Genomic DNA, 26900 nt, shown 5'->3' on the forward strand with positions numbered 1-26900 from the left:
GCATGACAACTTGCCATTTTATTGTCATGGACGTGAATTGTTTTCAAATTCTGTCGGGGCCAGCTGCCATAATGCTTTAGGAAGCAGTGCTTTGGAAAGAATATTGTAGCAATGTATGGCATTTCATAACAAGCGCCTACCCTCATCAAGTCGTCATTCAGAACCCCTTGTATAATGCATAAATCTGAGCATTTCAGATAAAAGATGACACATTTGAGAGAGCACCAATTCCGAATAACACAGGTCACAGACACAAACTGTTTATTTCCACTTCTCTGTCTACACCTATCGGAACTCAAAACATTAATAATCTGGCCACTGAAATAATATTTTTCTTGCTATATATACATATCATACCATACGTCAAAGCAAACAATTAGCAGATTTTTTTGTGACTAGAGAATTAGCAGATTATAACTATATATGATAGCGTACATCAGTACAGGCATCAAGATCTCCGGACACACCATATTTACAACACAGCCACTCACTGAAACACTTGTAGGATGAGACACTTCGAAGGTCTGCTCTGGTTCAGTTTGGTTAGAAAAAGTATATCCACATAATATACTGTGGGAGATTCATCTCTTTACAGGCGGGGAAAACACTATGAAACTAGAAAGGTTGGTGGCAAAACTAATTGTTTACCCTGTACTGTTTCTTTACCAACAGGATCTAGAACCAACAACACTACAAGTCTACAAACCAGCAGCAATTAGTTTCTTGCACAGTGATAACCAAATTCATCTGATTGAGGTCTATCACAAGAAGTCATCAGATTGACACAGCAAGATCCTTAAGCTGAACCCATCCAAATGCGCATCTATCTCGGATTTTCTGAATCTCCATCAGTGCCAAGTTAATGGTTTGGCCTACCGCTGCAAACTCTTTCTCGAAAGGGAGCCTTGCCTTCTGGTCCAGCTGCATCCACAGCAGTAACCTAACATCAGCTACAGCTTGCTTTGGATTAGAAAGTTAAACAAAAACTGGGTGCTTAGGTTGATGTGTAACCTTATCAAGGCACCGGGTTGCATCAAGCACATAGCAAAAGTAGGACAGTTGCCTGTATAGATCCACCTCCTTGTACTGTTGACCACACAGGTTGGCATTAGACATCACACCAGTAGACCACTTGCTCAAATGAGCACATTGAAGGCTCAAGGAGAGTGTTGACGAACCTGTCTTACTAAGCGACCATTGCAGCGTGGGTAGTTAGGGCAGATGGTTCCTTTCTCAGAATCCCCCATAACTCTAAGATTTACGCTGTGAGTCGAGTATTTGCAGCCCTCATCATCACACTGGCAAAAAGGCACAGCCAACAGGTCAGGATGTCAGGAATAAAAATAAATAGGTTTTGATCAATATATAGAAGTTCCAAGTTCCAAACTAAAACACTTACCATCAGCAAACCTTTATAATACATGTTGATGAAATTATCGGCCTGTCTTTTCATCTACACATGGGCGACACTAGGTTTAGTTTTTCATCAACTTAAACTATAGGCCATTCGATATCAATAATCAATAATAACCTGGTTGGCAAGCACAGGAGGGGAAATTCTGGAGTCCTCAACATTATCTGGGCATCTTGGGCACCGCATTCGACGCCAGAAATTAGCAGTAGCATCTTTTGCTTCATCCGAATCTGATACATTTGTAGCACTTGCACTAGTAATCAGACTAGATACAGGGGGGCAGTCGAAGGTACCAGAACAGCTTGGACATGATAAACGCAGTGGCTCACAACCACGGTATCTGTCATTATTACACAATTATTTTACTATATGTTCAATATTGCAAAAAAAAAGTTAATTGCAATTGATTGAAATGGGGATATGCTAGAGGTTTACCTCTCATCTTCATCATCTATTACTGATAGCAGCATGGTAGATGTATCTTGATTGCTAGACTCAGTCGATCTTGATTGGAACTAATCCACATAATAAGAAGGATCAACAAACACCATAGAAATAAAATGAATTCAATCGTTAAGATATCGATGAATCAACAGAAAATAAGCACCTTAGATGAATCAAGTCCAAGACATTCAGCAAGACGGGCTGGGCTAGTACCCTGAATGGAAGCACAGAGACGAGAAACAACAGGATGAATCTGCAAAAGCAATTTCAAGTCAGAAACACTGTATATAATACAGCATAAGGAAAGACAGCCGCACTTTTTTTTCAAAAAGGAAAAACATATGACAATGGGTAAGAACCTGTTGTGACAAATAATAGTCGATGTCAATCATATACTTGTCAGGATCTCTTTTCAACTCCTCAGGATGCCTAGCTCTTTGAGCTATTCCCACAGAATGTGTATTTTCTGAATCCTGCTCAGAATGGATAAATACATGATGAGATCTCTTTTTCCCTGAAAATTACATTTCAGGTCCACAAAAAGTTCTTCCTATTTGCAGATTACACCCTCCATTTATCCAGATTCTTATGAGTCCAAAGCACTGTTTCAAAATGTTGGTTCATCAAGGAAATCAAGAATGTAAATATTTTAATATCCGACTCAATAGGAGCAAATTCCTATTTTGGTTATTGTAGGAGGGAATTATCAGATGTATTCTTCCAAACCCTAAATGGGTGGGTATATATAGACCTATACATGGGCCTCTATACATGTGCTCAATATACTCCAACACCCCCCCGCAGTCTGAACTACCGGCGCAGCGGTGTTTAAAACTGGACAACAAGAAAACCAACACAACACCCCCCTGCAGTCTGAACAACCGTCGCAGCGGTGTTCAAGACTGGACAGGAAGCAAGTACAAAGGGCAAATACCCCCCGCAGCCACAACTAGCCACCCGCTACGTTGAGGCTAGAGCGAAACTCCGAGAAGGTCGAGGAGGGTAGTCCCTTGGTGAATATGTCGGCAAACTGGGAGGTGGTCGGGACATGGAGTACCCGAACTGACGCCCTATCGCGCACGAAGTGTAGGTCGATCTCCACATGCTTCGTCCGCTGGTGCTAGACGGGGTTGGTGGAGAGATACACGGCATTGACGTTGTCGCAGTAGACGAGCGTGCTCTTGGCGAGCGGGCTGTGGAGCTCCGCCAAGAGCTGTCGTAGCCAGGACGCCTCCGCCACGCCGTTAGCGACAGCACGGTACTCCGCCTCAGAACTGGAGCGGGAGACAACCGACTGCCGCTTGAACGACCAGGAGACCAGGTTGCCGCCCAAAAAGACAGCGTAGCCGGAAGTGGAGCGGCGAGTGTCCGGGCAGCCAGCCCAGTCGGCGTCGGTGTAGACAACAAGCTCAGCTGAGGACGAGTGGTGAAGCACCAGACCGAGGTCCACAGTGCCACGGACGTAGCGGAGGAGACGCTTCAGCGCAGCAAGGTGTGACTCCCGGGGATCATGAATATGGAGACAGACCTGCTGAACAGTGTAGGTGAGGTCCGACCTGGTGAAGGTGAGGTACTGCAACGTGCCGTCCAGACTCCGATAGGCAGTAGGATCAGCCACCGGATCACCCAGATCAGCAGACAGCTTTGCTTGAGTGTCGACAAGAGTGGAGCAGGGCTTGCAATCAGTCATCCCAACCCGCTCCTGAATATCCAGTGCGTACTGCCGCTGGTGAAAGAGAAGACCAGACAGGCAAGGCTCAACAGTGACGCCCAAGAAGTGGTGGAGCTGACTCAGATCCTTCATAGCAAACTCCTGCTGCAGAGAGAAGATGACACTCTGAAGCAACTGATGACCGGAGGCTGTGAGCACGATGTCATCGACATAGAGCAGCAGATATGCAGTCTCATCCCCACGTCGGTAGATGAAGAGAGATGTGTCAGACTTGGCCTCGATGAATCCCAATGTCAGCAAGAACGTGACGAACCGAGAGTACCAAGCCCGAGGAGCCTGCATCAGACCATAGAGATACTTGTTGAGCCGGCAGACCATATCCGGACGACTCGAGTCTACAAATCCCGACGGCTGAGCAGTAGACAGTCTCTGACAGAGTGCCGTGAAGAAACGCATTCTTCACGACTAGCTGGTGCACAGGCCAAGAGCGCGAGAGGACCGTGCGCACAGTAGCAAGCTTCCCCACTTGACTGAAGGTCTCATCATAGTCCACGCCAGGCCTCTAACTGAACCCCCGGAGAACCCAGCGAGCCTTGTAGCACTCCAGTGTGCCATCAGCCCGACGCTTATGCGTCCAGATCCACTTGCCAGTCACCACATTGCAACCAGACGGACGCGGCACGAGGTCCCACGTCTGGTTAGCAAGAAGAGCCGCGTACTCCTCTTCCATCGCGCGACGTCAGTGAGGATTCGCCAAGGTGTCACGGACAGATGAGGGTACCGGAGAGACCCACGGCTCTCGAGGGAAATGACAGACAAGTAATGGTGGCTGAACCACCGGTTCAGTCGGAAACAGAGACTCCACCTCGAGGTCAGGAGAAGGTACGAAGGAGGTAGAGTAGGGGAAATCCGACTCGTCAAAGACGACGTGTCGGGAGATCAGAACGCGGCGAGAGGTGAGGTCAAAGCATCGGTACCAATTGTGGTCAGGGGAGTACCCAAGGAACACACAACGAGTCGAGCAGGGCGCCAGCTTGTGAGAAGCAATGGCGGAGGTGTTAGGGTAACACGTGTGCCCGAAGACCCGAAGGTGGTCATAGCAAGGAGGGGTACCGAAAAGAGCGTGGTGTGGAGTAGGAGCAGGAGAAGCAGTGGACGGAAGACGGTTGAGCAGGTAGGTGGTTGTGTGGAGGCTCTCAGCCCAGAAGCGCGGGGCAAAGAGGCCTAGATCAGAAGGGTGCGCACGACGTCGTTCATCGTGCGAATCATCCGCTCAGCCTTGCCGTTCTGAGGAGAGGTATACGGACAAGACATACGCAGTTGAACACCCCGAGAGAGGAAGAAGGAACGGGAGGTGGAGTTATTGAACTCCCGCCCGTTGTCACACTGGACGGCCTTAACGGTGAGGCCGAACTGAGTGGACACCCAGGCAAAGAAGTAGAGGAGAGTAGAGAAAGTCTCAGACTTTGCGCACAAAGGGAAAGTCCAAGAGTAATGAGAAAAATCATCAACAATAACTAGATAATATTTATAGCCAGACATGCTGAATACAGGAGATGTCCACGGGTCACAATGAATAAGATCAAAAACATGCGCAACATGCGAAGAAAAAGAAGAAAATGGAAGTCTAACATGACGACCTAACTGGCACGCATGACAGAGGTGCTCAGCTGGAGCCCTAGTGCCTAGAACATCGGTACTACGACTGAGCTGAGCCAAAACGTCGCGGCCGGGGTGACCAAGCCGGCGGTGCCAGGTGGTGAAAGAAGGCGCCACGGCAAAAGCAGTAGAAGAAGTCGAAGATGGAGCAGCGGAAGCAGGAAGACGAAGAGTGTACAGGAGCCCCGGGCTGTCACATCTGAGGAGCGGACGCCAAGAAGCCGAATCCTTCACAGTAAGACCAGAAGAGTCAAATTCGATAGAACAGGAGTTGTTAGCAGTAAACTGGCGAATGGAAAGAAGGTTGTGAACCATTTGAGGAGCAAAAAAAAATATTAGGAAGACGAGGAGCAGAACCCACAGCGGTGACAGGAAGGCAAAACACATCACCAACCATGATAGAAGGACAAAAGGGGTGTGGGGGCCGGACAGAAGAGAGGATACCGGCATCAGGAGTGGTGTGGAACGAGGCACCCGAGTCGGCAATCCACTCGGTGCTGACCGGCGGCGTCAGTCCCATGGTGCTGAAGGACTGCGCCAGAGCGGCCTGGTCCCACCCCCCAGGCCAGGTCGGCTGCTGGCTGGGCTGAGCGGACGGGGTCCAGTACGGCGCGGAGAGGGGAGCAGCACCGGTGAACATGGCCGCCGGCTGGAGCTGAGGACGAGGCCCCCCTCCCGGACCCTGGAACGGCCACATTGAGATGCGCCCTGACCATGGGTTGCTGAAGGATGGCCAGAGCGTACCTCCAAAGGCGGGAGCGGGAGTCGGAGCATGAGCCAGAGGAGTCGGCACGCCCCGACGGCCCCCACCGGTACCGGTACCCCCAGAAACAGGACCACCAGTGCCACCACCACCACCACATCCCCCCGCCGACGACGTCCACGCCCCCCCCCCCACCTCCGGTTTGCCCGGCGGGAGCAGCACCAAGGAGAAAGATGGCAGGGGTGGCGGAGGAAGCCGGTGGAGTAGCGACGAGCGCAGTGGAGGTGGACGAGGGCGATCCGGGCGCGAGACCCCTGGTGATCTCGAGGGCGAGGTCGTCCCGGACCTGCAGGAAGGAGGGGAAGGGCCTCTGGCGGGCAATCCAGCTCTTCAGGTGGTCATAGGTGCTGCTCAGGCCCCGCAAGACATTGAGCACCAAGACCCGATCGGACACCGGATCCCCGAGGTCATGAAGAGCATCGGCCATGTCCTTCATCCGCCGGCAGTACTCGCCAACGGAGAGGTCCGCCTGCACGAAGGTGCGGAAGGTGGCGTCGAGCTGGAGGGCGCGGTACTCGGCGTTGCCGAGGAACTGCCCCTCGAGCGCCACCCAGGCCTGCCGCGCGGTGCCGCCGTGGGTCCTAACGAGGTCCCGAAGATCCAGGACATGGCGACGCTGTCGAGGCGCAGCCACGCCACATCCCGCGCCTCGATCGGCGTGTCGAGGAGGACGTGGTCGTCGAGGGCGTAGCAGCGGAGAGCGAGCAGGACATGGTCCCGCCAGCGTCCGTAGGAGGACGTCGGGTCGAGGAGGACGGTGACCAGGGCCCTGATGTTCTGGACGCCGACGGCCTGGAGATGGAGCTAGGCAACCATGAGGTCGGCCGAGTCGTACGGTCGTACCGGGCTCCAGATCCAGCGGGCGGGGCCTGGCGGGGGGAAGAGGCGCCGGGCTCGGAGTCGACGGGCAACTGGCCGGAGGAGACGCGGAGGAAGTGCTCCGCCTCGGCGACCTGGTGAGCGGAGGCGTCGGCCACGAAGCGTTCGCGCTCCCAGGCGAGGGCAGCCACGCGGACCCGCTCCTGGGCCGCCGAAACCTCCGACTTGGCGGCGAGAAGGGCCGCGGCGAGAGCAGCGTCGGCCTGCTGCCCGCGGACAGCAGCATCCGCGGGCGCCATCCCGAAGCCGGACCACGCGGGATCGGCGGCGGCGGCGGCCGACTGCTTGCCGGCAGCGGCGGCGACGACGGCTGGATCGGGCGCTGGGGCGTGCAGCAGGGTCAGATCGGCTCCTGCGCCCACGGCCCCTGCATCCCCTCCAGCAGCGGCGGCTGGATCGGGCGCTAGGGCGTGCAGCAGGCCCGGATCCGCAGCGGGAGCCCGCTGCAGGGCAACTGCCGGCAGGGGCCCCTGCACCTGCTGCGGGCCCTGCCCGGGCAGCTGCAGCACCAGGGCGAGCTCGCCCGCGGCGGCAGCACCCGCAGCGGCCCCCGGAGCCGGCGCGACGGCGACCAGAGTGGCAGCCGAGGCGCGCCAGGGCATAGCGGCGGCGCCAGGACCCGCGCCCGCGCCTGCGCCGACGGCGGCAGGGCGCCAAGCGGCGCCGCCAGGACCGGCAGCGGCTGCAGAGGGTCCGGCGGCTGGCCTGGCAGCAGAGGGTGGTAGGGGAGGAAAGGAGGAGGGGGGCCGGCGGCCGGCCATGGCTGCCGTCAGCGGCGGCTGGGAGGGGAGGAGAGAGAAAGAGACCTAACCCTAGGCTAATGATACCATGTAGGAGGGAATTATCAGATGTATTCCTCCAAATCCTAGATGGGTGGGTATATATAGACCTATACATGGGCCTCTAGATGGGCCTCTATACATGGGCTCAATATACTCCAACAGTTATGTGCAAAAGTTTGTGGGTGCAAATTGCGAATGTCAATAGGAGCATGTCTTATACTTCTTGTAAATTTGATGTGATTTAGTGCTTTCTGGTCTGTAATTGTATGCATGGTGAAATTGCAGTGCCAATCAGTGCCATATCACAAGCTAATAATCACAATATTTTTTAATGTGGTATGATGATTTAGTGGCACCGCAAAACATAAAGAACAGCATTTTGTAGTACCTGCTGAGAGCAAATTATATAAGGAACCGTATCACCAGCAGAGCAACCAGAGTAACCATTTTGCCTCACTCTCAATGCAACCTAAGGAAATCCAACATAAATATTACAGTTGTCAGATAATGAGTTCTCTGGCTTACCCAACAAAATCAAGACTAAAAGAAACAAAAGATAGGCAACTCTTGCCTGGACATGAGGCTGATTTTTAGCATCTGGATAATCTTGTGGTGCTTTCGTCAAACTCTTTGTTATAACATATTTTTCAAGCTCTATTTGACCACTTCTCATTTGCTCTTGCACCTGAATATATTAACATAAAAGTAAATATAAACAAATCAACAAAGTGATTGCAGGGCACCAGCTTTTTCCTAAAGAATGATTCGTATAAATAGATAATTTAAAAATTAAGGAGGTGGTAGGCTCTTAACCTGGACAAGAGAACTATGAATTGACTCGACAACATCATCACATGTCCTACAGAGACAATTTTCACAACAATGAGACAAGAAAAATATCATGAGCAAAATTTAAATTTAAATGCTTACCCTCCAGACAAAATTTGATTTAGGCAAAAATCTCCAATTTCTTTTGACAGCAAACTCCAATCACGTCTGACCATGTCGAGTCCTTTGCGTTCAATGTTCTGCATTGAACATGTTAAAACAACTCTTCCAGTTCTACAACATAACATACAAATTCATAATAAGCACAAACCTCTCGTAAGCTGCCATCTAGTGCCACTTTAATAGCAGCATACTTCTTCTTTTTGAGAAGTAACATTCTTTTGTATATGCCATCAAGATCAATCTCCAGACAACAGTACTTCTTGTTCACCTGCATCAAAGCATTCTTGTTAAGATCATGGTTCTTCAGTTTGCACATTTTATAATTGAGAGAATATTAAACGCTGCCCTTTTCTGAACTGCTAAAGTTAACATATGCACCTCAAACATAAAAATCTAACATCCAGAATCTTACCTCCTGAATGACCATTCCAGCAATTGTTTTTGCCCTGGAGATGTCATCAAGTCCAGTATGTATCATAATGGAGTCTGTATCACCGTAAATAACCTGTCCATTACAATTAAAATAATGTTAAATACATTAAAAAGAAATCTGTTCATTCTTCAATGTACTGGATTTTCAGGAGACATCTTCAATTCTTTTGGGCAGTGGTTGTAGAATTAAGAAATATCTTCAAAGAGAGAACACTAAGGAATGTGTAAAGCATGTTTCTTTAGCTTCAGAAAGTGTATGCAGTAGCATTTTGGAATTCGCACAATGAGTAAACCATGTAATGTGGACAGTTAGATAAGAATTATATCAGTGATCAAAATCTACAAGATAGCATTTTTTTTAGTTTAGCACTGTAGGAAAGAATATTAGAAGACCCATAAGCTTATGATGCAACTTATCTCTAGAAGTTGTCATGTAATACCCTTTGACAAAAATATAATTACAGGCCAAGAATGTTTTATAACGAAAGCTCATTTATTCATCATTGAATGATTGAATTGAATGGGCTGTGATATTTGACAAGCATACAGGTTCCACTTTTTAGTATAGTGAAAGGTAATACAGGAAAATGAAACAGTTCAACACCTCCTCACTTCATGTGTATTCGCTAGACAATTCTGGTTTTCCATTTAGCAGCCCCTGGGTCTAATAAATTTGGTACCTAGCCGAAGAAGCATTTCGTTGGCTGATTGGTGGAAGAAATCTTGGAGGAAAATTCCTAAACAACACAAAAAGGGGTTCAATTATCTGATCATTCTTGGAGCATGGATCCTCTGGAAACATCGGAACGCTTGTGTTTTGATGGGTCTGCTCCCAATCTGCAGCGTACACTCCTGGATTTTAAGGATGAACGACATTTGTGGCTGGCTGCAGGTGCGAAGGGTCTTGCTGCCTCAAGTCTTGCTGCCTTTGGTGAGGGCCAGGTGGCTCAGTAGATTTGAGCCTTAGAAGAGTTGGGGGTCAGGTCTTTCATGAAGTTTAATTTGTAATAGTTCGTTTTTTAAACCTTAGTTCATCATCCCCATTCTAGTCCAAGGTGGGGTGGGGTGTTTTGTAATTGGACTATTTCTTCTCATGAAATACAAAGATAAGCAGCTCTCCTGCGTATTCGAAAAAATAAAGATAATACAGCATGAAGGAAAACAGAACTTGGGATGTGTAAATTCTAATATCTAATATCTACAAAGTTATTCTTTGCCATGACCCTCATAAAGCAATTTCAGTTTTCAGAATGTCTGTTTACTACAGAGTCAGAGACCTCAAGGACATATAGCAATTACATACCTCCAAATTTAAGTTATTCTGAACCAGATCAACAGTGTTCTGCAAGATCTCTCTTCCCTGAAAGAGGCGGCATAGGATATATTAATCACAACATAACAATTACAGTTTGCTAATAACTTCTGTGAGAGAGCAAAACTTGTTCTCACTTGCAGTGTAATAAGCTCAGCAAGTGGTTTCGCATAAAACCTGGAATTGGAAAAGCCCAAGCAACCATACATGCTAAGGCATAAGCATTAAACAGCAAGTCAGAACTCATTGATCATACTGAAGGAATGCAAGTGGAAATATTTATCTTTGTATAGACAATTCTTACCTATTTGCAGTAAGCTTCAATGCTTGCTGTTGAATATCAAACTGCTGTCTTTTAAGACCAGAAGCAGTCTTCAGCCATGATTTAACCATTCTTCTCCTCTCCACCAAACTCCTCAGCAACTGAGTTGTTAGCCACGATTGCAAACACATATATGAGAAAAAAATATATAAAAATCTTGTTTACCCAAAAGCAATAACAAATTTTAATCTCAATGGCACATCCATCCAAATACCTCAGGTAAAACACCAGTAGCTTTTGAAGCTGGTAAGCTAGGAACATTGCCATCAGAAGAACGCTCAACAGTGGTAAAGCAGATGTTGTATTCCTGTAGACACAGAATACAAAGCCATTAGGGAACACGGAACAACACATTGAATATCTGATGATCTTAAAAATTTATGGAGAGCAAACAAAAAATTATAGAAGCTGAGAGTGTTCATTTACCTGAATTATCGAAGGGTAAAGACTGTTGAAGTCCAGAAGTAGAACATACTTATCATATAAACCCTTCTTAGGCTCCAAAACCAAGCCACCAGCATACGAAGGTCCTTTTCTGGCTTTACCTTGATCACCATTATGCGCCTCTTCACCAACAGAAGGATCAGCAGTACCATCATCAGCATTTGCACCCTCAGTATCAGCATTCATTTTTCGTTTTGTGGAGTTCATCTCTTTGTTGCGTGCAAACTTATCAGGTACAATAAATTTTTTTGCATGGAATGAGTGCAATAGTAGATATTCTACCCTCTGAGCCCTAGCACCCTACAGGAATTTCATAAGAGATAATGTCAGAACTGCATGGTGATGTGATTCACTAGACAATATGCATGATAATAATCACTATACCTGGAGTGTTTTCCCCCACAGGTTACCACTAATGTTGGTCAGTTGACGTGTCAACGGTAGAACACTCAAGTGAAACATGAGCTCCAAAGAAAGCCATGCATCAGTCTCACCATATTCAACCTAGTTGAGTTTAGCATTTCAGTTTATAGATTTAAGAAAAATAGAAGTTCAAAAACAGCAGCACAATGTTTAGTTTGGATGAAATTACCAGTTTAAGAAGTTCTCCCAGAGACTGGAACATTGGAGGTATATCATGTGGGGAAACCTCTCTTCTGTCCTTTTTCAATTGTGTTTCTGCAAGTTGTGTCAATGAATAACTCACCTGCATAGCAAAAACAGATTGAACTGCTGAATCTGGTAGCTGAAACTATACCAAAAAAATTGAATGGACGGTTTGCCTTCCACTATGTAAAAACTATTGCACTGCTAGTTACCTCCTTCAGAAGGTCGCGAGAGCATAAATAGGTATCACAGAGAAGACGACCAGCAATACAGGACATAATTCCTGGACTTGCCCCAGAACCATATAATGTGTTTCCTTTGGTAAGCCTGGGCATTACTGATCGCCTGAGACGACCAATCTTGGACCACATGCTACTTGAAACCTTGCAAGTCTGGAATAATCATTAGATAAAAATGACAGTCAGCAATATAATGTAGTTCTCTTGAATCCATCTGGTACTAACCCTGACTATTATATAAACAAAGCTCATCCAAATTTCACAAACTCAAGAAGAGTAGTGTACTACAGGTTGAATATCAGAACCATTAGAACATGTAACGATCAAAAATACCTGAGCACGGTGTAGAAGGACATCCAGGTCGAATCCTGAAATGTTGTGCCCCACAAGTACGTCGCAATCAAGTTTGCTAAGCTCAATCATCAAGCGATTTAATAACGCACGTTCACTGGAAAAGGAGTACAACAATTAAACGATGCATTCTTCAGTGATGGAAGTCCTTAAAATGAATGGGTAATATATAGAAAAAGGCTGTAACCACCTGCTTTCTAATGCCAGCACGTTGCAACCAGCCTTCTGGTTCCTATCAGAAGCTTCCTTAGCAAGGCCTATAGGAAATATGCTACCTTCAAGCTTGCGCATAACAGTAAAATGGCTGAGCATTCCACGTTTCTGCCAATCTTCCGGACGCATCGGACTATCAATCTGAAATTGACTCCCCAAAAAAACGAAAGGCTGCAAGACATGAGGGTTTCCTTCTTTTGATAATCTTAGGCACATGCAAGGCTATTGCAATGGAGCTTGGGAGTGTCCCATTTTGTCTAGAAAACAATTGATTCACATAGACATGGATAACCATTCACTTGGCACCTCATCACAAAAGTACCCAAACTTGTAAATCAAATGCTAGAAAAATATATTTTCCAACGCCAAATGAATAGTGTACCTTCACCCGGTGACAGCATATGACAGATGCTGATACAATCTCATGCACATTGTGTTTCTCATTTATGATAGTTTTGAGATTGACTGCAGCAACTACAACAGGAGGAACTTCTAGGGATGTACTTGTCGTCAAAACAGATATGTCCTTTGGGCAATCAACTGCAACTTCAAATTTACACCAGCTGACCTGTGGTAAAGTCAAGAAGGCACCATTGATTATACAACACAACAAATAATTAGGAAGGAGCTATTCAAATATTAACAACTTGCTACGAAACACAACCCAGAGTAACAGGACAGGATGAAGTCAAGGAAATACCCGCTGAGTAGATGGCCGTGTCACAAATTTGGAAACTGACAGCCACGAAGGCCCCTTGATCTTCCTTTTGATGAGAAACAATTCAAGAGCACTGCAAAGATATAAAGATCAGCATCTAAAATAGGCATAAAAATACACGTGGAACTATATTGTATAATCCGTGTCAAATAATGCAAAGTTATGGATCGTACTTATTGTTTGTCCCCAGCAGTGCATGGAAATGTTCACCTCTGAGGTCAGCTGGTAGGGCGGGATCCTAAGAAAATTTGTACAACATAAGTAATGCAATTCAAGACTTGAATGGTTGGTAAGAGACACATGCACACTGTAGTTAACATGTTGTGAAATTAAACAGTAAGAAAGAAAATAGTTTAGTCATGAACTGATGGATTTCATTACGACATTGGACCTGTTTCCTTAGGAAATAAATCCTGAACATTCCTAGAGCAATACCCTTAAGTTACCGGCTCACCGCCCAACCAAACATGCAAAACAAGAGTGTATCATTTTACCAAATTTACCATATCATTTTTTTCTGTTAAAAAGGTTAGGCTATTCCAACCTAAGAGATTGTTAGAAGCTCAATTCTAACTCTCATTGAGCTGAGAGGATGACAATGAACTTGGGGCAATTTTCTGGTTTTCTCATATTCACAAACTCAAAGCCATGCCAACCCAAGGGGCTGGGGATACATACTTATAGGCAGCCAAGGCAGGCAGCCAAAGCTTGCTGCAGCAAAAGATGCTAAGATGCTAGTCAAAAGAACTAAAGCTAGATGCTGTCCTAGCAAACTGACTGTCCTAGCAAGATGCTGTCCTAGCAAACTGAAATATGCTAAAAGAATATATGCCCTGGTCCTTGCAAGGACTCTATGCCTTATCCATCCAGCACAAAGACTTATCCATCATTCTCCCCCTAAGTCTTGTGCGTCGTCTTGTGGGAGGATTGGACCATCCCGGTCCTGGAGCAGAGCTCAAGGAACTTGATCCTCCCAAGGGGCTTGGTGAGCAGGTCTGCAAGCTGGTCCTTGGTGTTGATGTAGCTTGCCTTGATGCTCCCGTCCTCCAAGCAGCCTCGGATGAAGTGGTACCTCACCCGGATGTGCTTGCTCCGTTCATGGAAAACGGGGTTCTTCGCCAAGGCCAGGGCGGACTTGCTGTCCACCCTGAGCTCCACCGCTCCAATGTCTCTGCCGAGTAGATCACCCAGCAGTCGAGCGAGCCAGAGCGCCTGAGTCGACGCAGTGGAGGCCGCTATGTACTCGGCCTCGCAGCTGGACAAGGCCACCACCTGCTGCTTGACCGACTGCCAGCTAACGAGGCACTCGCCAAGGAAGAAGAGGATCCCGCTCGTACTCTTGCTGGTGTCGATGTCGCCGGCGTGGTCGCTGTCGCTGTACCCGACGAAGTGTGCCGCCCCAGGACACCTCGGGTAGTGGAGACCGTGGTCAAGAGTCCCCGCAACATAGCGGATGATCCTCTTCACGGCCTGCTGGTGCTCCGTCGTCGGTCGCTGCATGAACCGACTGACGTAGCCGACGGAGAACGCCAAGTCCGGCCGTGTGTGGGCGAGGTAGCGGAGGCTCCCCACAAGACGCCGGTACTGAGTAGCGTCCACCTCCTCCGCCGTGCTGTCACGGCTCAGCTTCAGCCTCTCCTCCATCGGAGTGAGGGCTGGGTTGCAGTCGGTGAGCCCAGCGAGCTCGACGACGCGCTTGGCGTAGGCGGTCTGTCGAAGTGTGATCCCGGAGTCGTCCTGGTGCACCTCGATCCCCAGGTAGAAGGAGAGAGGCCCCAAGTCGCTCATCTGGAAGGTGGCCTTCATCTCCTCCTTGAACACTGCCACCTCCGCATCCTTGGTGCCGGTGATCACCAAGTCGTCGACGTAGACACCCACCAACAGGGCATTGCCTCCTTTGCCCCGCCGGTAGATGGCCGCCTCGTGCGGGCTTTGCTCGAAGCCCATCCCCTTGAGCGTGGAGTCCAGCTTGGCGTTCCACGCCCTCGGGGCCTGCCGCAAGCCATAGAGGGCCTTGCGCAGACGTAGCACCTTACCCTTCTTGCCGGGGATCGCAAACCCCGGCGGCTGGTGCACGTAGACCTCCTCCTTCAAGTCGCCGTTGAGAAACACCGACTTGACGTCCATGTGATGGACACGCCAGCCCTCCTGGGCAGCTAGCGCAAGGAGGAGTCGCACGGACTCCATCCGTGCCACGGGGGCGAAGGCATCGTCGAAGTCGACTCCCTCCTGCTGCACGAAACCTCGTGCCACCAGGCGAGCCTTGTGCTTGACGACGGTGCCGGCCTCATCCCTCTTCAGCTTGAACACCCAATTAAGGGTGATCGCGCGGTGACCGCGAGGGAGATCAGCAAGCTCCCAAGTGCGGTTCTTCTCAACCGCGTCCATCTCCGACTGCATCGCGGCACGCCAGGCCGCGTGTCCCTCGGCCTCTGCGAAAGACCGAGGTTCGCCATCGTCGCACGCGAGGTGCAACTGCGCCTCCAGGTCGTGAGGCACCAGTCCCGGCACCGGCTGGTCACCGAGAAGGTCCTCCATCGTACGGTACCGCAACGGCTCGCCGTCATGGTACGCGTCGACGCGCTCCTCGTCGTGAGAGAGCGGAGTAGCGAACTCCACCGGACTGTGCTCAGCACGAGCAGGTGTCGAAGTAGACGGGCCCGGAGGAGTAGCTATCGGTACTGGAGTGCGCGGCGTCGCCGGCTGTGGTGGTGCAGCCGGAGTCGTAGCGGAAGGGCGTGGTGCCGCCGGTGTGGCGGGCGCCGAAGTCGGTGGAGGCTCGGGGACCGGGGTAGGCACGCTCGGCGAAGAAGAGCTGCCTACTCCCCCAGCTCCCTCGAAGTGGACGTACTCGACGGTGAAGTCGTCGCATGTCGGAGCCGAGCCGTCGTCCACCGCCTTGTCCCACGCCCATCCTCGCCCTTCGTCGAACACAACGTCGCGCGCCGTGCGCACACGCTGTGTCTCCGGGTCGAGAATGCGGTAGGCCTTCGAACCCACCGCGTAGCCGATGAACACTCCCGGAGTGCTCCTGTCGTCGAGCTTGCCGATATGGCCAAGCTCCTTGGCGAACGCGAGGCAGCCGAAGACTCGCAGGTGGGAGACCGCTGGCTTGCGCCCATGCCAAGCCTCATACGGCGTCATGCCGTCGAGTGCCTTGGTGGGCGAGCGGTTGAGGATGTAGACGGCCGTCACCACCGCCTCTCCCCAGAAGACAGCCGGCATCCCCCTCTGCTTGAGGAGGGCCCGGGCCATCCCCACAACCGTCTGGTTGCGCCGCTCGACGACGCCGTTCTGCTGCGGGCTGTACGGCGCGGAGTAGTGGCGCTGGATGCCCTCATCCACGCAGTACGCCGCGAACTCGGCCGCCGTGAACTCGCCGCCGTTGTCGGTGCGCAGCACGCGCAACTTGCGGCCGCTCTCCGCCTCCGCAGCAGCCTGAGCACGCCTGATGGCGTCCGCAGTCTCTCCCTTGCTGCCGAGGATCATCACCCACATGAAGCGGGAGAGGTCGTCGACGAGCAGCAGGAAGTAGCGCCGTCCTCCTGGTGTGACCGGTGTCACCGGGCCACACAAGTCCCCGTGTACGAGCTCGAGCCGCTCCTTGGCTCGAAAGCTCGCATGCTGGAGGAAGGAGTGCCGCCTCTGCTTCGCCAGCACGCAGACGTCGCAGAGCTGCTCCACGTGGTCGAGGCACGGGAGGCCTCGCACCATCTCCTTGGCGCCGAGCCGCTTCAGGGCCTCAAAGTGGAGGTGCCCAAAGCGCTCGTGCCACTGCCATGCCTCGTCGTCCCTGCGAGCTGCAAGACAAAAAGGCTGGGCCACCCCGACATGGAGGATGTAGAGGCGGTTCTTCCCTCGAACCACCCTGGCGAGAAGCTGGCGACGGTGGTCCCAGATGCGGAGGACCCCGCTGTCGATCACCACACGGGAGCCGCTCTCATCGAGCTGCCCAAGGCTGATGATGGAGTTCCGCAGCGCCGGGATGTAGTAGACTCCGGTGAGCATCCGGTGCTCTCCGGACTTGGCGGTGAAGATCACGGAGCCCACGCCCTTGATCTCCACGGCGGAGGAGTCCCCGAACCTGACGGAGCCACCTACGTCGACGTCCAGGTCGGAGAAGAACTCCCGCCGCCCGGTCATGTGGTGCGTGGCGCCGGAGTCGAGGTACCAGCCATCGACCCTGTCGTCGTCGGAGCCGTTGCCGAGGAGAACTCGGGCACGCGGCTCGTCGAGGTGGAGTAGAGCGGTGACAGGCGGTGCCGTCGGGTGCGGCTCCATGTCCCCGTGGAGTAGGAACAGAGCCGGCTCGCCATCCGGCTGGGCCTCCGCGACGTGGGCTTGGCCCCCACGCCTCCGCTGCGGGCAGTCCCTGGCCTAGTGGCCGGGCCTGCCACAGTTGTGGCAGGCGTCGTCTCGTGCCGCCTTGGGCCTGTCAGCAGCGCCGCCCTGAGCATCTCCGCGGGCGCCACCCTCGGCGCGCCCTCGTGCCCCGGCTTGGGCACCTCCGCGCCCCTTTCGCGGCTTGCCGCGCTTGCGGCCACCTGTCGAGGAAGAGGGCTCCCCCCTCCTCCTGTCACCGCGCCGAGCCTCCCACTGCTCCTGAGTGAGGTGGAGCTTCCCACCGATGGAGATGCCTCCCGAGGGAGGCTGTGGCTCGTCGCTGTCGACGACCTTGAGGCGACCTATCGCCTCCTCGATCGTCATGGTGGAGAGGTCCAGCAGAGACTCGATCGAGCGAGCGGTCTGTCTGTACCTCTCGGGGACGCAGCGGAAGAGCTTCTCGACGGCTCTCTCCTCGTCGTAGGTGTCGTCCCCGAACTGCACCACCTTCTGCAGCAGAGTGTTGAGACGGAGGGCGAAGTCATCAACATCCTCACCTGGCTTGACGGCCAGGTTCTCCCACTCCTTGCGAAGTGCCTGGAGAGTGGTCTTGCAGGCGCGGTCGCTGCCGATACGTGCCGCAGCGATGGAGTCCCAGGCCTCCTTGGCAGTTCGCTTCTTGGAAAGCGTGAACTGCATCTCGGACGGGGCTGCTGCGATGAGAGCATCTAGCGCCCGTCGATCCTCATCGTAGCCGACGTCGCCGTACCGGACTGCCTCCCACATGTGCCGCACCGGGAGCTTCACCTCCATGACTGCGGCCCACTCGACGTAGTTGGTCTTGGTGAGGGTGGGCCACCCACCGCCGGGACCGACGTCCCTGACCACCGCCTGGAGGCCGTGGTAGCCGGGGGCGCCGCCGCGCACACCCCAACCAGGAGCGCCGCCACCGCCCTGCGCGCCGCCGCCAGGGGCGCCGCCTCCGCCCTGCGCGCCGCCGCCAGGGGCGCAGCCTCCTCCGCCGGGTGCGCGGCCCATTGGACCGTTGCCGGGCGCACCGCCAGGCGCGCCGCCGTCCAGGCAGCCGCCGGGCGCACGGCCCCTGGACCGTCGCCGGGCGCGCCGCCGTCCAGGCCACCGCCGGGCGCGCGGGCCCCTGGACCGCCGCCGGGCGCGCCGCCGTCCAAGCCATCGCCGCCGGGGTGGGCTGCTGCCCACCGCGTGGTCCGCTCCCGCGCTCTCTCCCTCTCCAACTCCTCAAGGTCCTCGTCGGCGGTGGCGTCGCCGGCGATGGAGCCGCTGAGGCTGCCGCATCCTCCGCCTCCTCTGCTTCCACCTCCGCCCTGGCCGCTGCCAGCTCCGCTGCAGCTAACCTGGCCGCCCTCGCCGCTGCTGCAGCGGCTTGAGCCGTCGCTCGCCTGCGCTCCTCTGCCGCGGCGAGCTCGGCGTCTCGCTGGCGCCGTGCGCTCGAGGCGACCGAGCGCTGAGACGGTGCGTCGGACATGGCGCGCCTCCAAGGGGCTGTTGCGTGGAGAGGGGGAAGGGAACGGGGAAGAAGCGGCTGGTGCAGCTGCTGCTGCTGCTGCAGTTGCTGGAGCAGCTGCTGCTGCTGCAGTTGCTGGAGCAGCTGCTGCTGCTGCAGTTGCTGGAGCAGCTGCTGCTGCTGCTGTTGCTAGTGCAGCTGCTGCTGCTGCTGGTGCAGTTGCTGCTGCTGCTGGTGCAGCTGCTACTGCTGCTGCGCTAGCTGCTGGTGGTGGTGGTTGGGCTGCTACAGAGGCTTGGGAAGGGGAGGAGCAAGAGATATCCAACCTACAGGAAAGTACGGCTCGAATACCAGATGTTAGAAGCTCAATTCTAACTCTCATTGAGCTGAGAGGATGACAATGAACTTGGGGCAATTTTCTGGTTTTCTCATATTCACAAACTCAAAGCCATGCCAACCCAAGGGGCTGGGGATACATACTTATAGGCAGCCAAGGCAGGCAGCCAAAGCTTGCTGCAGCAAAAGATGCTAAGATGCTAGTCAAAAGAACTAAAGCTAGATGCTGTCCTAGCAAACTGACTGTCCTAGCAAGATGTTGTCCTAGCAAACTGAAATATGCTAAAGGAATATATGCCCTGGTCCTTGCAAGGACTCTATGCCTTATCCATCCAGCACAAAGACTTATCCATCAGAGATCATATCTGACATGAACGATGAATACCTAGATGTCAACTATTGAAAATTAGCCGGCAATTGCAATTTTCTATCACCGAACTTCGCATTGATTCATCATTAAGTCGTTTTCGCTTTTCACATTGCTACAAACGTGCAACACATATCCCCCAGTTCAAGTCAGTTGATGAGTAGAGCCCACAAATATCAAATCAGTCTCCAACTTCTAGAATATACTTACCAGCTGCCAGACTTTCAAAAATAATGGCTCATAATATCTGTTGGAGTATATTGAGCCCATGTGTATAGAGGCCCATGTACAGGTATTATATATACCCACACTTCTAGGGTTGGAGGAACCAATGTTCTTAAGGCGCTGCGGCGACTCGCGGCGACCTACCCCCCTCACAACGCCTAGGCGTATAAGGCGCGCGGCGAGGCGACGCCATAGACATATCCTAAATATACCATGATAGTAAAATTTAGTAGCATATACATACCTTTGTTGAGCTGTTGCGCCATACATTCTTCCTTCCCAATTACTCCACTCAAGCAAGCAATAGACTAATAGAGGCATCAGGCATCGAGCAGAGCAAGCACAGACAGCAGAGGGAACTAGGGAGCAGGGAAGATAAACACGAGCACAAAGCAGAGGAAAGGGAAGGGAAGACCGGAGATTGGAGATGAATTACCTAGGCATTGCAGTCTAGCAAGGAGGCCGGAGATAGCAGAGGAGGCACACGGAGGCAGGGGCCCACGCGGTTGTGTACCAGCAGAGGCGGGAGCGCGTGAAGGCGCAGAGGAGGCGGGGCTGCGCCGCCGCGCCGGGCTGCACGGGTCTCGCGGATGAGCAGAGATGCACGGGACCGCGAGGCTGCAAGTGTCGCCGTGGTGATGCGCAGAGCCGCGAGGGTCGCAGTCGCTGCCTCGGCGAGGATCCATGCCACCACCGTGAGTTCCCTCCTTTACCTCTCTCTTCTCTGTTTCCCTCTGCTTAAGCCACGACTGGGCTCAATTTCCCGTCCGATTCCCGCCCGCCCCTCGAGTTCCCGCCTGCCCTGCTCCAATTCCCGCCTGCCCTCAATTTTCCGTGCGATTCCCGCCCGCCCCTCGAGTTCCCGCCTGCCCTGCTCGAGTTCCCGCGCGGCACCCATCTATGGCGACCGCCTCGTCCCCCAGGACGCCCAGCGACGCCTTTCGACGCCCAGGCGGACGCCTTGCGCCTGAGGCGGACGCCATAGGCGTTCTGGCAAGGCGAGGGGGACGCCTACCACCCCGAGCACGCCTCGACGCCTAGTCGTCGCCTAGGCGACGCCTTAAGAACATTGGGAGGAATACAAGGATTATTCTCTCCTACATGGTATCTTTAGCCTAGGTTTCCTCCCTCTCACAGTTAAGGCCGTTCAGTGTGACAACGGGCTGGAGTTCGATAACTCGACCTCCCAATCCTTCTTCCTGTCTCGGGGTGTTCAGCTGCGTATGTCTTGTCCGTATACCTCTCCTCAGAACGGCAAGGCTGAGCAGATGATTCGCACGACGAACAAAGTCGTGCGCACCCTTCTGACTCAGGCTTCTCTGCCCCCGCGCTTTTGGGCTGAGAGCCTCCACACCGCCACCAACCTGCTCAACCGCCTTCCGTCCACTACTTCTCCTACTCCCACTCCACACCACGCTCTCTTCGGTACCCCTCCTCGCTACGACCACCTTCGGGTCTTCGGGTGTGCGTGTTACCCTAACACCTCCGCCACCGCTTCTCACAAGCTGGCGCCCCACTCGACTCGTTGTGTGTTCCTCGGGTACTCCCCTGACCACAAGGGGTACCGATGTTTTGACCTCACCTCTCGCCGCGTTCTGATCTCCCGACACGTCGTCTTTGACGAGTCGGATTTCCCCTACTCTACCTCCTCTACACCTCCTGACTCCGAGATGGAGTCTCTGTTTCCGACTGACGCGGTAGTTCAGCCACCGTTACCTGTCTGTCCTTTTCATGCAGGTTTTCCCGGCACGCCGGCACCGTTTCCGGTGATCCCTGCTGCGCCGAGCGCGGCCCCGGTGCCCGCGGTCGCACCACGGCGGTCCCCAGACCTCCGATCGTGCCGCGCGCGGACCCGGTGTCTCCAGTTGCGCCACGCGCTGCCCCGGCGCCTTCACCTGCACCTGCGTGGTACGCTCAGCCGGTGCAGGTGTACCGGCGTCGCTCGGCGCCGACCCCGACACCGCAGCGGTACGCTGAGCCGGTGCAGGTGTACCAGCGTCGTTCGGCGCCGACACTGGCGCTGCCTCCTGCTCCGGAGGCTCCTGCGACGCCAACGCCGGAGCCGTCGCAGCCGCCGCCGCCGCCTCCTCCGGCTCCCTCTCGAGCCGAGCCGGAGGTATACCACCCGCCAGTCATCCATCGGGATCCTCGGCAAATCCATCACATGGTGACTCGGCAGATGGCGTCTCAGGCCGCGACTCTCTCCGCCACCGAAGGAGAGCCGCGAGTCTCTCCGGTACCCTCCTCTGTCCGCGACGCCTTGGCGGATACTCACTGGCGTCGCGCGATGGAAGAAGAGTACGCGGCTCTTCTTGCCAACCAAACGTGGGACCTCGTGCCGCGTCCGTCTGGTTGCAATGTAGTGACTGGCAAATGGATCTGGATGCTACAAGGCTCGCTGGGTTCTCCGGGGTTCACTCAGCGGCCTGGTGTAGACTATGATGAAACCTTCAGCCCAGTCGTAAAGCCCGCTACGGTGCGCACGGTCCTCTCGATTGCGCTCTCGCGCTCTTGGCCTGTGCACCAACTGGACGTGAAGAATGCGTTTCTTCACGGCACTCTGTCAGAGACTGTCTACTGCTCTCAGCCAGCGGAATTTGTGGATTCGAGTCGTCCGGATATGGTTTGCCGGCTCAACAAGTCTCTCTATGGACTGAAGCAGGCTCCTCGGGCTTGGTACTCTCGGTTCGCCACGTTTTTGCTGACATTGGGGTTCACCGAGGCCAAGTCTGACACGTCCCTCTTCGTCTACCGCCGTGGGGATGAGACTTTCTATCTGCTGTTCTAAGTTGATGACATTGTGCTCACAGCCTCTAGTCAGCGGTTGCTTCAGAGTGTCATCTCCTCTCTGCAGCAGGAGTTTGCTATGAAGGATCTCGGTCAGCTCCACCACTTCTTGGGCGTCACTGTTGAGCCTCGCCCGTCTGGTCTTCTCCTGCACCAGCGGCAGTACGCCCTCGATATCCTGGAGCGGGCTGGGATGACTGATTGCAAGCCCTTCTCCACTCCTGTCGATACTCAGACGAAGCTGTCCACTGATCTGGGTGATCCGGTGACTGATCCTACTGACTACCGGAGTCTGGCTGGTGCTTTGCAGTACCTCACCTTCACCAGGCCGGACCTCACCTATGCTGTCCAGCAGGTCTGTCTCCATATGCATGATCCCCGGGAGTCACACCTTGCTGTGCTGAAGCGTCTCCTCCGCTACGTCTGTGGCACTGTGGACCTCAGCCTGGTGCTTCACCGCTCGTCCTCTGCTGAGCTGGTGGTCTACACCGACGCTAACTGGGCTAGCTGCCCGGACACTCGTCGCTCCACTTCCGGCTACGTCGTCTTCCTGGGCGGCAACCTGGTCTCCTGGTCGTCCAAGCGGCAGCCGGTTGTCTCTCGCTCCAGTGCCGAGGCGGAGTACCGGGCTGTCGCTAACGGCGTAGCGGAGGCGTCCTGGCTACGACAGCTCTTGGCGGAGCTCCACAGCCCGCTCGCCAAGAGCACGCTCGTCTACTGTGACAACGTCAGCGCCATGTATCTCTCCACCAACCACGTCCAGCATCAGCGGACGAAGCACGTGGAGATCGACCTACACTTCGTGCGCGACAGAGTCGCAATCGGCGATATTCGGGTACTCCATGTCCCGACTACCTCCCAGTTTGCTGACATCTTCACCAAGGGACTGCCCTCCTCGACCTTCTCGGAGTTTCGATCCAACCTCAACATAGCCGGTGGCTAGTTGTGGCTGCGGGGGGTATTGGCCCTTTGTACTCTATTTGTACTCTCTTCTTGTCCAGTCTTGAACACCGCTGCGTCGATAGTTCAGACTGCGGGGGTGTTAGCTTTCTTGTTGTCCAGTCTTGAACACCGCCGCGCCGGTAGTTCAGAATGCGGGGGGTGTTGGAGTATATTAAGCACATGTGTATAGAGGCCCATGTACAAGTATTATATATACCCACCCTTCTAGGGTTGGAGGAATACAAGGATTATTCTCTCCTACAATATCTTATAAGATCGCATTTGTTATTTCATAGCTTCCTCCTATGTATGCTACAATATTAGAAAATATAAATATGACTTGGATCAAAGTCAAGATAAAATACGGATTCTTATAGTTTCAGAAAATTTCAGGAGCTCTTCACAGAAATATTCAGTATTCATATGCTACAACATATTACATCATAAATGTCATTTGGTTACACAGATTAACATATCTTTATTTCCCAACAACAAGAGATTAATCAACCAGCTATGGTTGATACTAGTCACCTTTGTTTATCATACATTGTCTTCACTTCCAGCGGTCAAATTGCAACCACAATAACATTTATACAAACAAAAAAAGGTGGACAAACCTTGTATGGGTAATTGATTTTCAGGACATACTGCTCTCCATTTGGTAAATCAGTCCTCTCAAATGCATAGTTCCTCTACGACATGGCAAATATGATAGATTAGACCAGAAAAGGGGAAATAAAAGAGCCTGTGCTGTGTGTGTGCAAGTACTAACCTTGACTGGAGTCATTACGAAATTTGACACATTGAGGTCTGACAGTTTATCAGCTATTTCACTCTTTAATCCGGATGCTAACTCCTGGTAAAAGATATGTTATGCTTAGAGTAGTGCTGCAAGTAAGTACAAGTATATTTTCAACATAAACAATCATTCTCACGTGTAAAGTTGCTCTAAGAGATGGCAGAAAATCAGAATTTGTAGACTTCTCTAGCCCTGATATGGACTCCCTTGGGAACACTGAATGGTTCGGAATAGCATAGATGCATCTCTGAATATTTTTTACAATGACACAGCAACTATGGAACCACTTGCCAACTTCAACCTAGAACAGAAAAGCAGACTGTCAGATAAAAGGAATAACCCAGTACCTGGAGATGAAGGCATGTCTCATCTCGGGATAATAATCTGTACAAGAACACTACTTCCTCTAAATGTAGGTCAATCAATGTTTACCTTAAGCATAATCTTTTCAAATTTGACCATCAATATTTAAAAGTTTAACTTAGGGTAAACCTAGATGGACTTGTATTTGTGACCAGAGAAAGTAGTTAAAAATCAGTTTGACTATAGGCTTTACAGTGTGCAACTATCAGCTAAAGACAGTCTATAGTTTTTTCTCGTATGTGCAAGAGCTATTCTAATATTGCATTAAGGAGAAAAGGACAAGCTATCGGTCAGGCATCAGAAACTAAAAAATTGTAGTCTTGAGGATAATCTATGAAAATATTTGTAACTGAGATTTCAATGTCTGAATGCTTTTACCTTCCCAAACAAATACACTGTGCCTGAATTAGCACCAAATGGTTCCTCATATGCATCCAATATATAGAATGGCAGTGCTCCATCCTTCAGCTCAAACTCTGAGCTTTCATCCACATTTGCATTACCTTCAACAGCCACCCCTCCTTCGCCTCCTGCATTCTCTCCATCCCCACATACCTTCATCCACCCTGCTGTTGCACTAGTCATACCACCATTTCTGTTCTGCTCTGCCTTAATCTTTGCATTGAGGCGGTGCACTTTCTCTACCTTCACTTCCCCATTAGCATCCTGCTTCAGTTCTGAGCTCTCATCCCTGACCACTAACTCAGCACTAGAACCATGAGTTTCTTCCAATTTGGTGTCCATCTCCGCATCCGGCTTCAATTCCACGACCATATCATTTCCATGATCCGAAACCCCATCAGTTTCAAATCCACTGTCCGATCCTACCACAGTTTCAGCATCTACAACAACCTTTTCCGAGTTGATGCGGGCAATCATTGGGGGAGGAGCCTGCGGGGCACAAACCCTACCGATCCGCCGCCGCCTCTCCTCGCGGTCGTTCTCGTCAGGCGCGAATTCGGCGAGGACTTCGTCCACGATGCTGTCGATGGCGAGAGCGGAGCCGTTGGCGCGGTCGCTGCCGGGCTTCTTAAACACTGAGGAGGTGAACATAGAAGAGATGCGCTGCTTGCCCATCATAGCGGCGGCTGCGGAGAGAGACGCCGCCGCCGCGGACTGCTGCGGCGGGCGCTTGGCCTGGGGAGGGCGCGGCTGCTTCCGCTTGCGGCGAGCGCCATCCTCGCCGTCGGATCCCTCGTCGGAGGAGGAGGGGAGGGCGCGGTGGGTCCAATCCTCCTCGCGACCATCCTCGGCGTAGCCGAGCCCGTCGTCGTCGATGATGAACTCGCCGGCTTCCTTGCGGCGGCGGGCGACGAGCGCGGCGTAGTCCTCCTCGGCAACAGTGTCGTAGATCGGGGCGTCGACCTTCACCTGAACGGCGGCGGCGGCTCGGGCGCTACCATCGCGGATGGCGCGGAGGCGCTCGAGCGCAGCGGACCGTGCCACCGCCTCAGCGCCCCGGGTGCGCGTGCGGCGGCCGGAGCCGCCGGCGTCGCCGGATGCGTCCTCCATGGCCTCTCTCTCTCTCTCTCGCTCGCTCTCTCTCTCCGGCGCGCGCACAAATTCGATGTGGACCGCGGAGTCACGGAGATCTACTGCGAATGCCAAAGGGTGGATATTTTTTTCTTCTTCTTCTTTATTGAAATGCAGATGGTGGCTTTGGCGGGAAGGTGTTCGAGCATTTGGCGCGCAGGGTTTCAGGGGTCTAGGGTTTTTCCGTGGATTCATGGAGATCAAGCGGGGGCGAAGAAATGGGCTGTAGCTTTCCTGAGCTCCCATTGGCCCACCTTGAATCTTATTTTTTTATGGCAAGCCCACCTTGAATCAGGCCCCTCCACTGGCCACATTGAAACGGGCCCTCCATTGAATCCCACTGGCCCACGCAAATCGGGATGCGTCGGGTTTGCGGGGAAGGAATAGTGTGCAGCTTTGGTCCTGCTGCGAATTGGCTTCGAGTTGTAGGCAGAACCGTCTAGTGGGACGCTATCCAATAGCGTTTAAATTTTGGTGCTTGCATTTTTTCTTAGAATTTACCGGCATTATGCATCTTCTATTATCTTATTATTTGGCCAAC

General features: G+C 52.7%; 1 protein-coding gene across 1 annotated transcript; it reads right to left on the bottom strand.

The window, feature by feature from the left end:
* Positions 1–368: 368 nt before the first annotated feature.
* Positions 369–26589, bottom strand: LOC120675921 (DNA polymerase alpha catalytic subunit-like). Its single transcript, XM_039957128.1, has 31 exons — positions 25205–26589; positions 24600–24764; positions 24437–24520; positions 24282–24356; positions 13375–13439; positions 13184–13274; positions 12866–13051; positions 12461–12624; positions 12253–12367; positions 11893–12072; positions 11667–11780; positions 11459–11578; positions 11057–11374; positions 10845–10937; positions 10613–10731; positions 10446–10518; positions 10300–10356; positions 8977–9069; positions 8713–8832; positions 8544–8641; positions 8427–8472; positions 8185–8298; positions 8002–8082; positions 2218–2331; positions 2022–2111; positions 1850–1929; positions 1532–1754; positions 1400–1453; positions 1179–1298; positions 1012–1086; positions 369–921 (listed from the first exon to the last, which is right to left on the bottom strand). Exons 1-31 carry the CDS (start codon positions 26552–26554, stop codon positions 775–777), a joined length of 4824 nt encoding a protein of 1607 aa, XP_039813062.1. The 5' UTR covers positions 26555–26589; the 3' UTR covers positions 369–774.
* Between the last annotated feature and the right edge of the window lie 311 nt (positions 26590–26900).

The sequence above is a fragment of the Panicum virgatum genome, chromosome 5N (assembly GCF_016808335.1).
Source record: "Panicum virgatum strain AP13 chromosome 5N, P.virgatum_v5, whole genome shotgun sequence".
NCBI classification, from domain to species: domain Eukaryota; kingdom Viridiplantae; phylum Streptophyta; class Magnoliopsida; order Poales; family Poaceae; genus Panicum; species Panicum virgatum.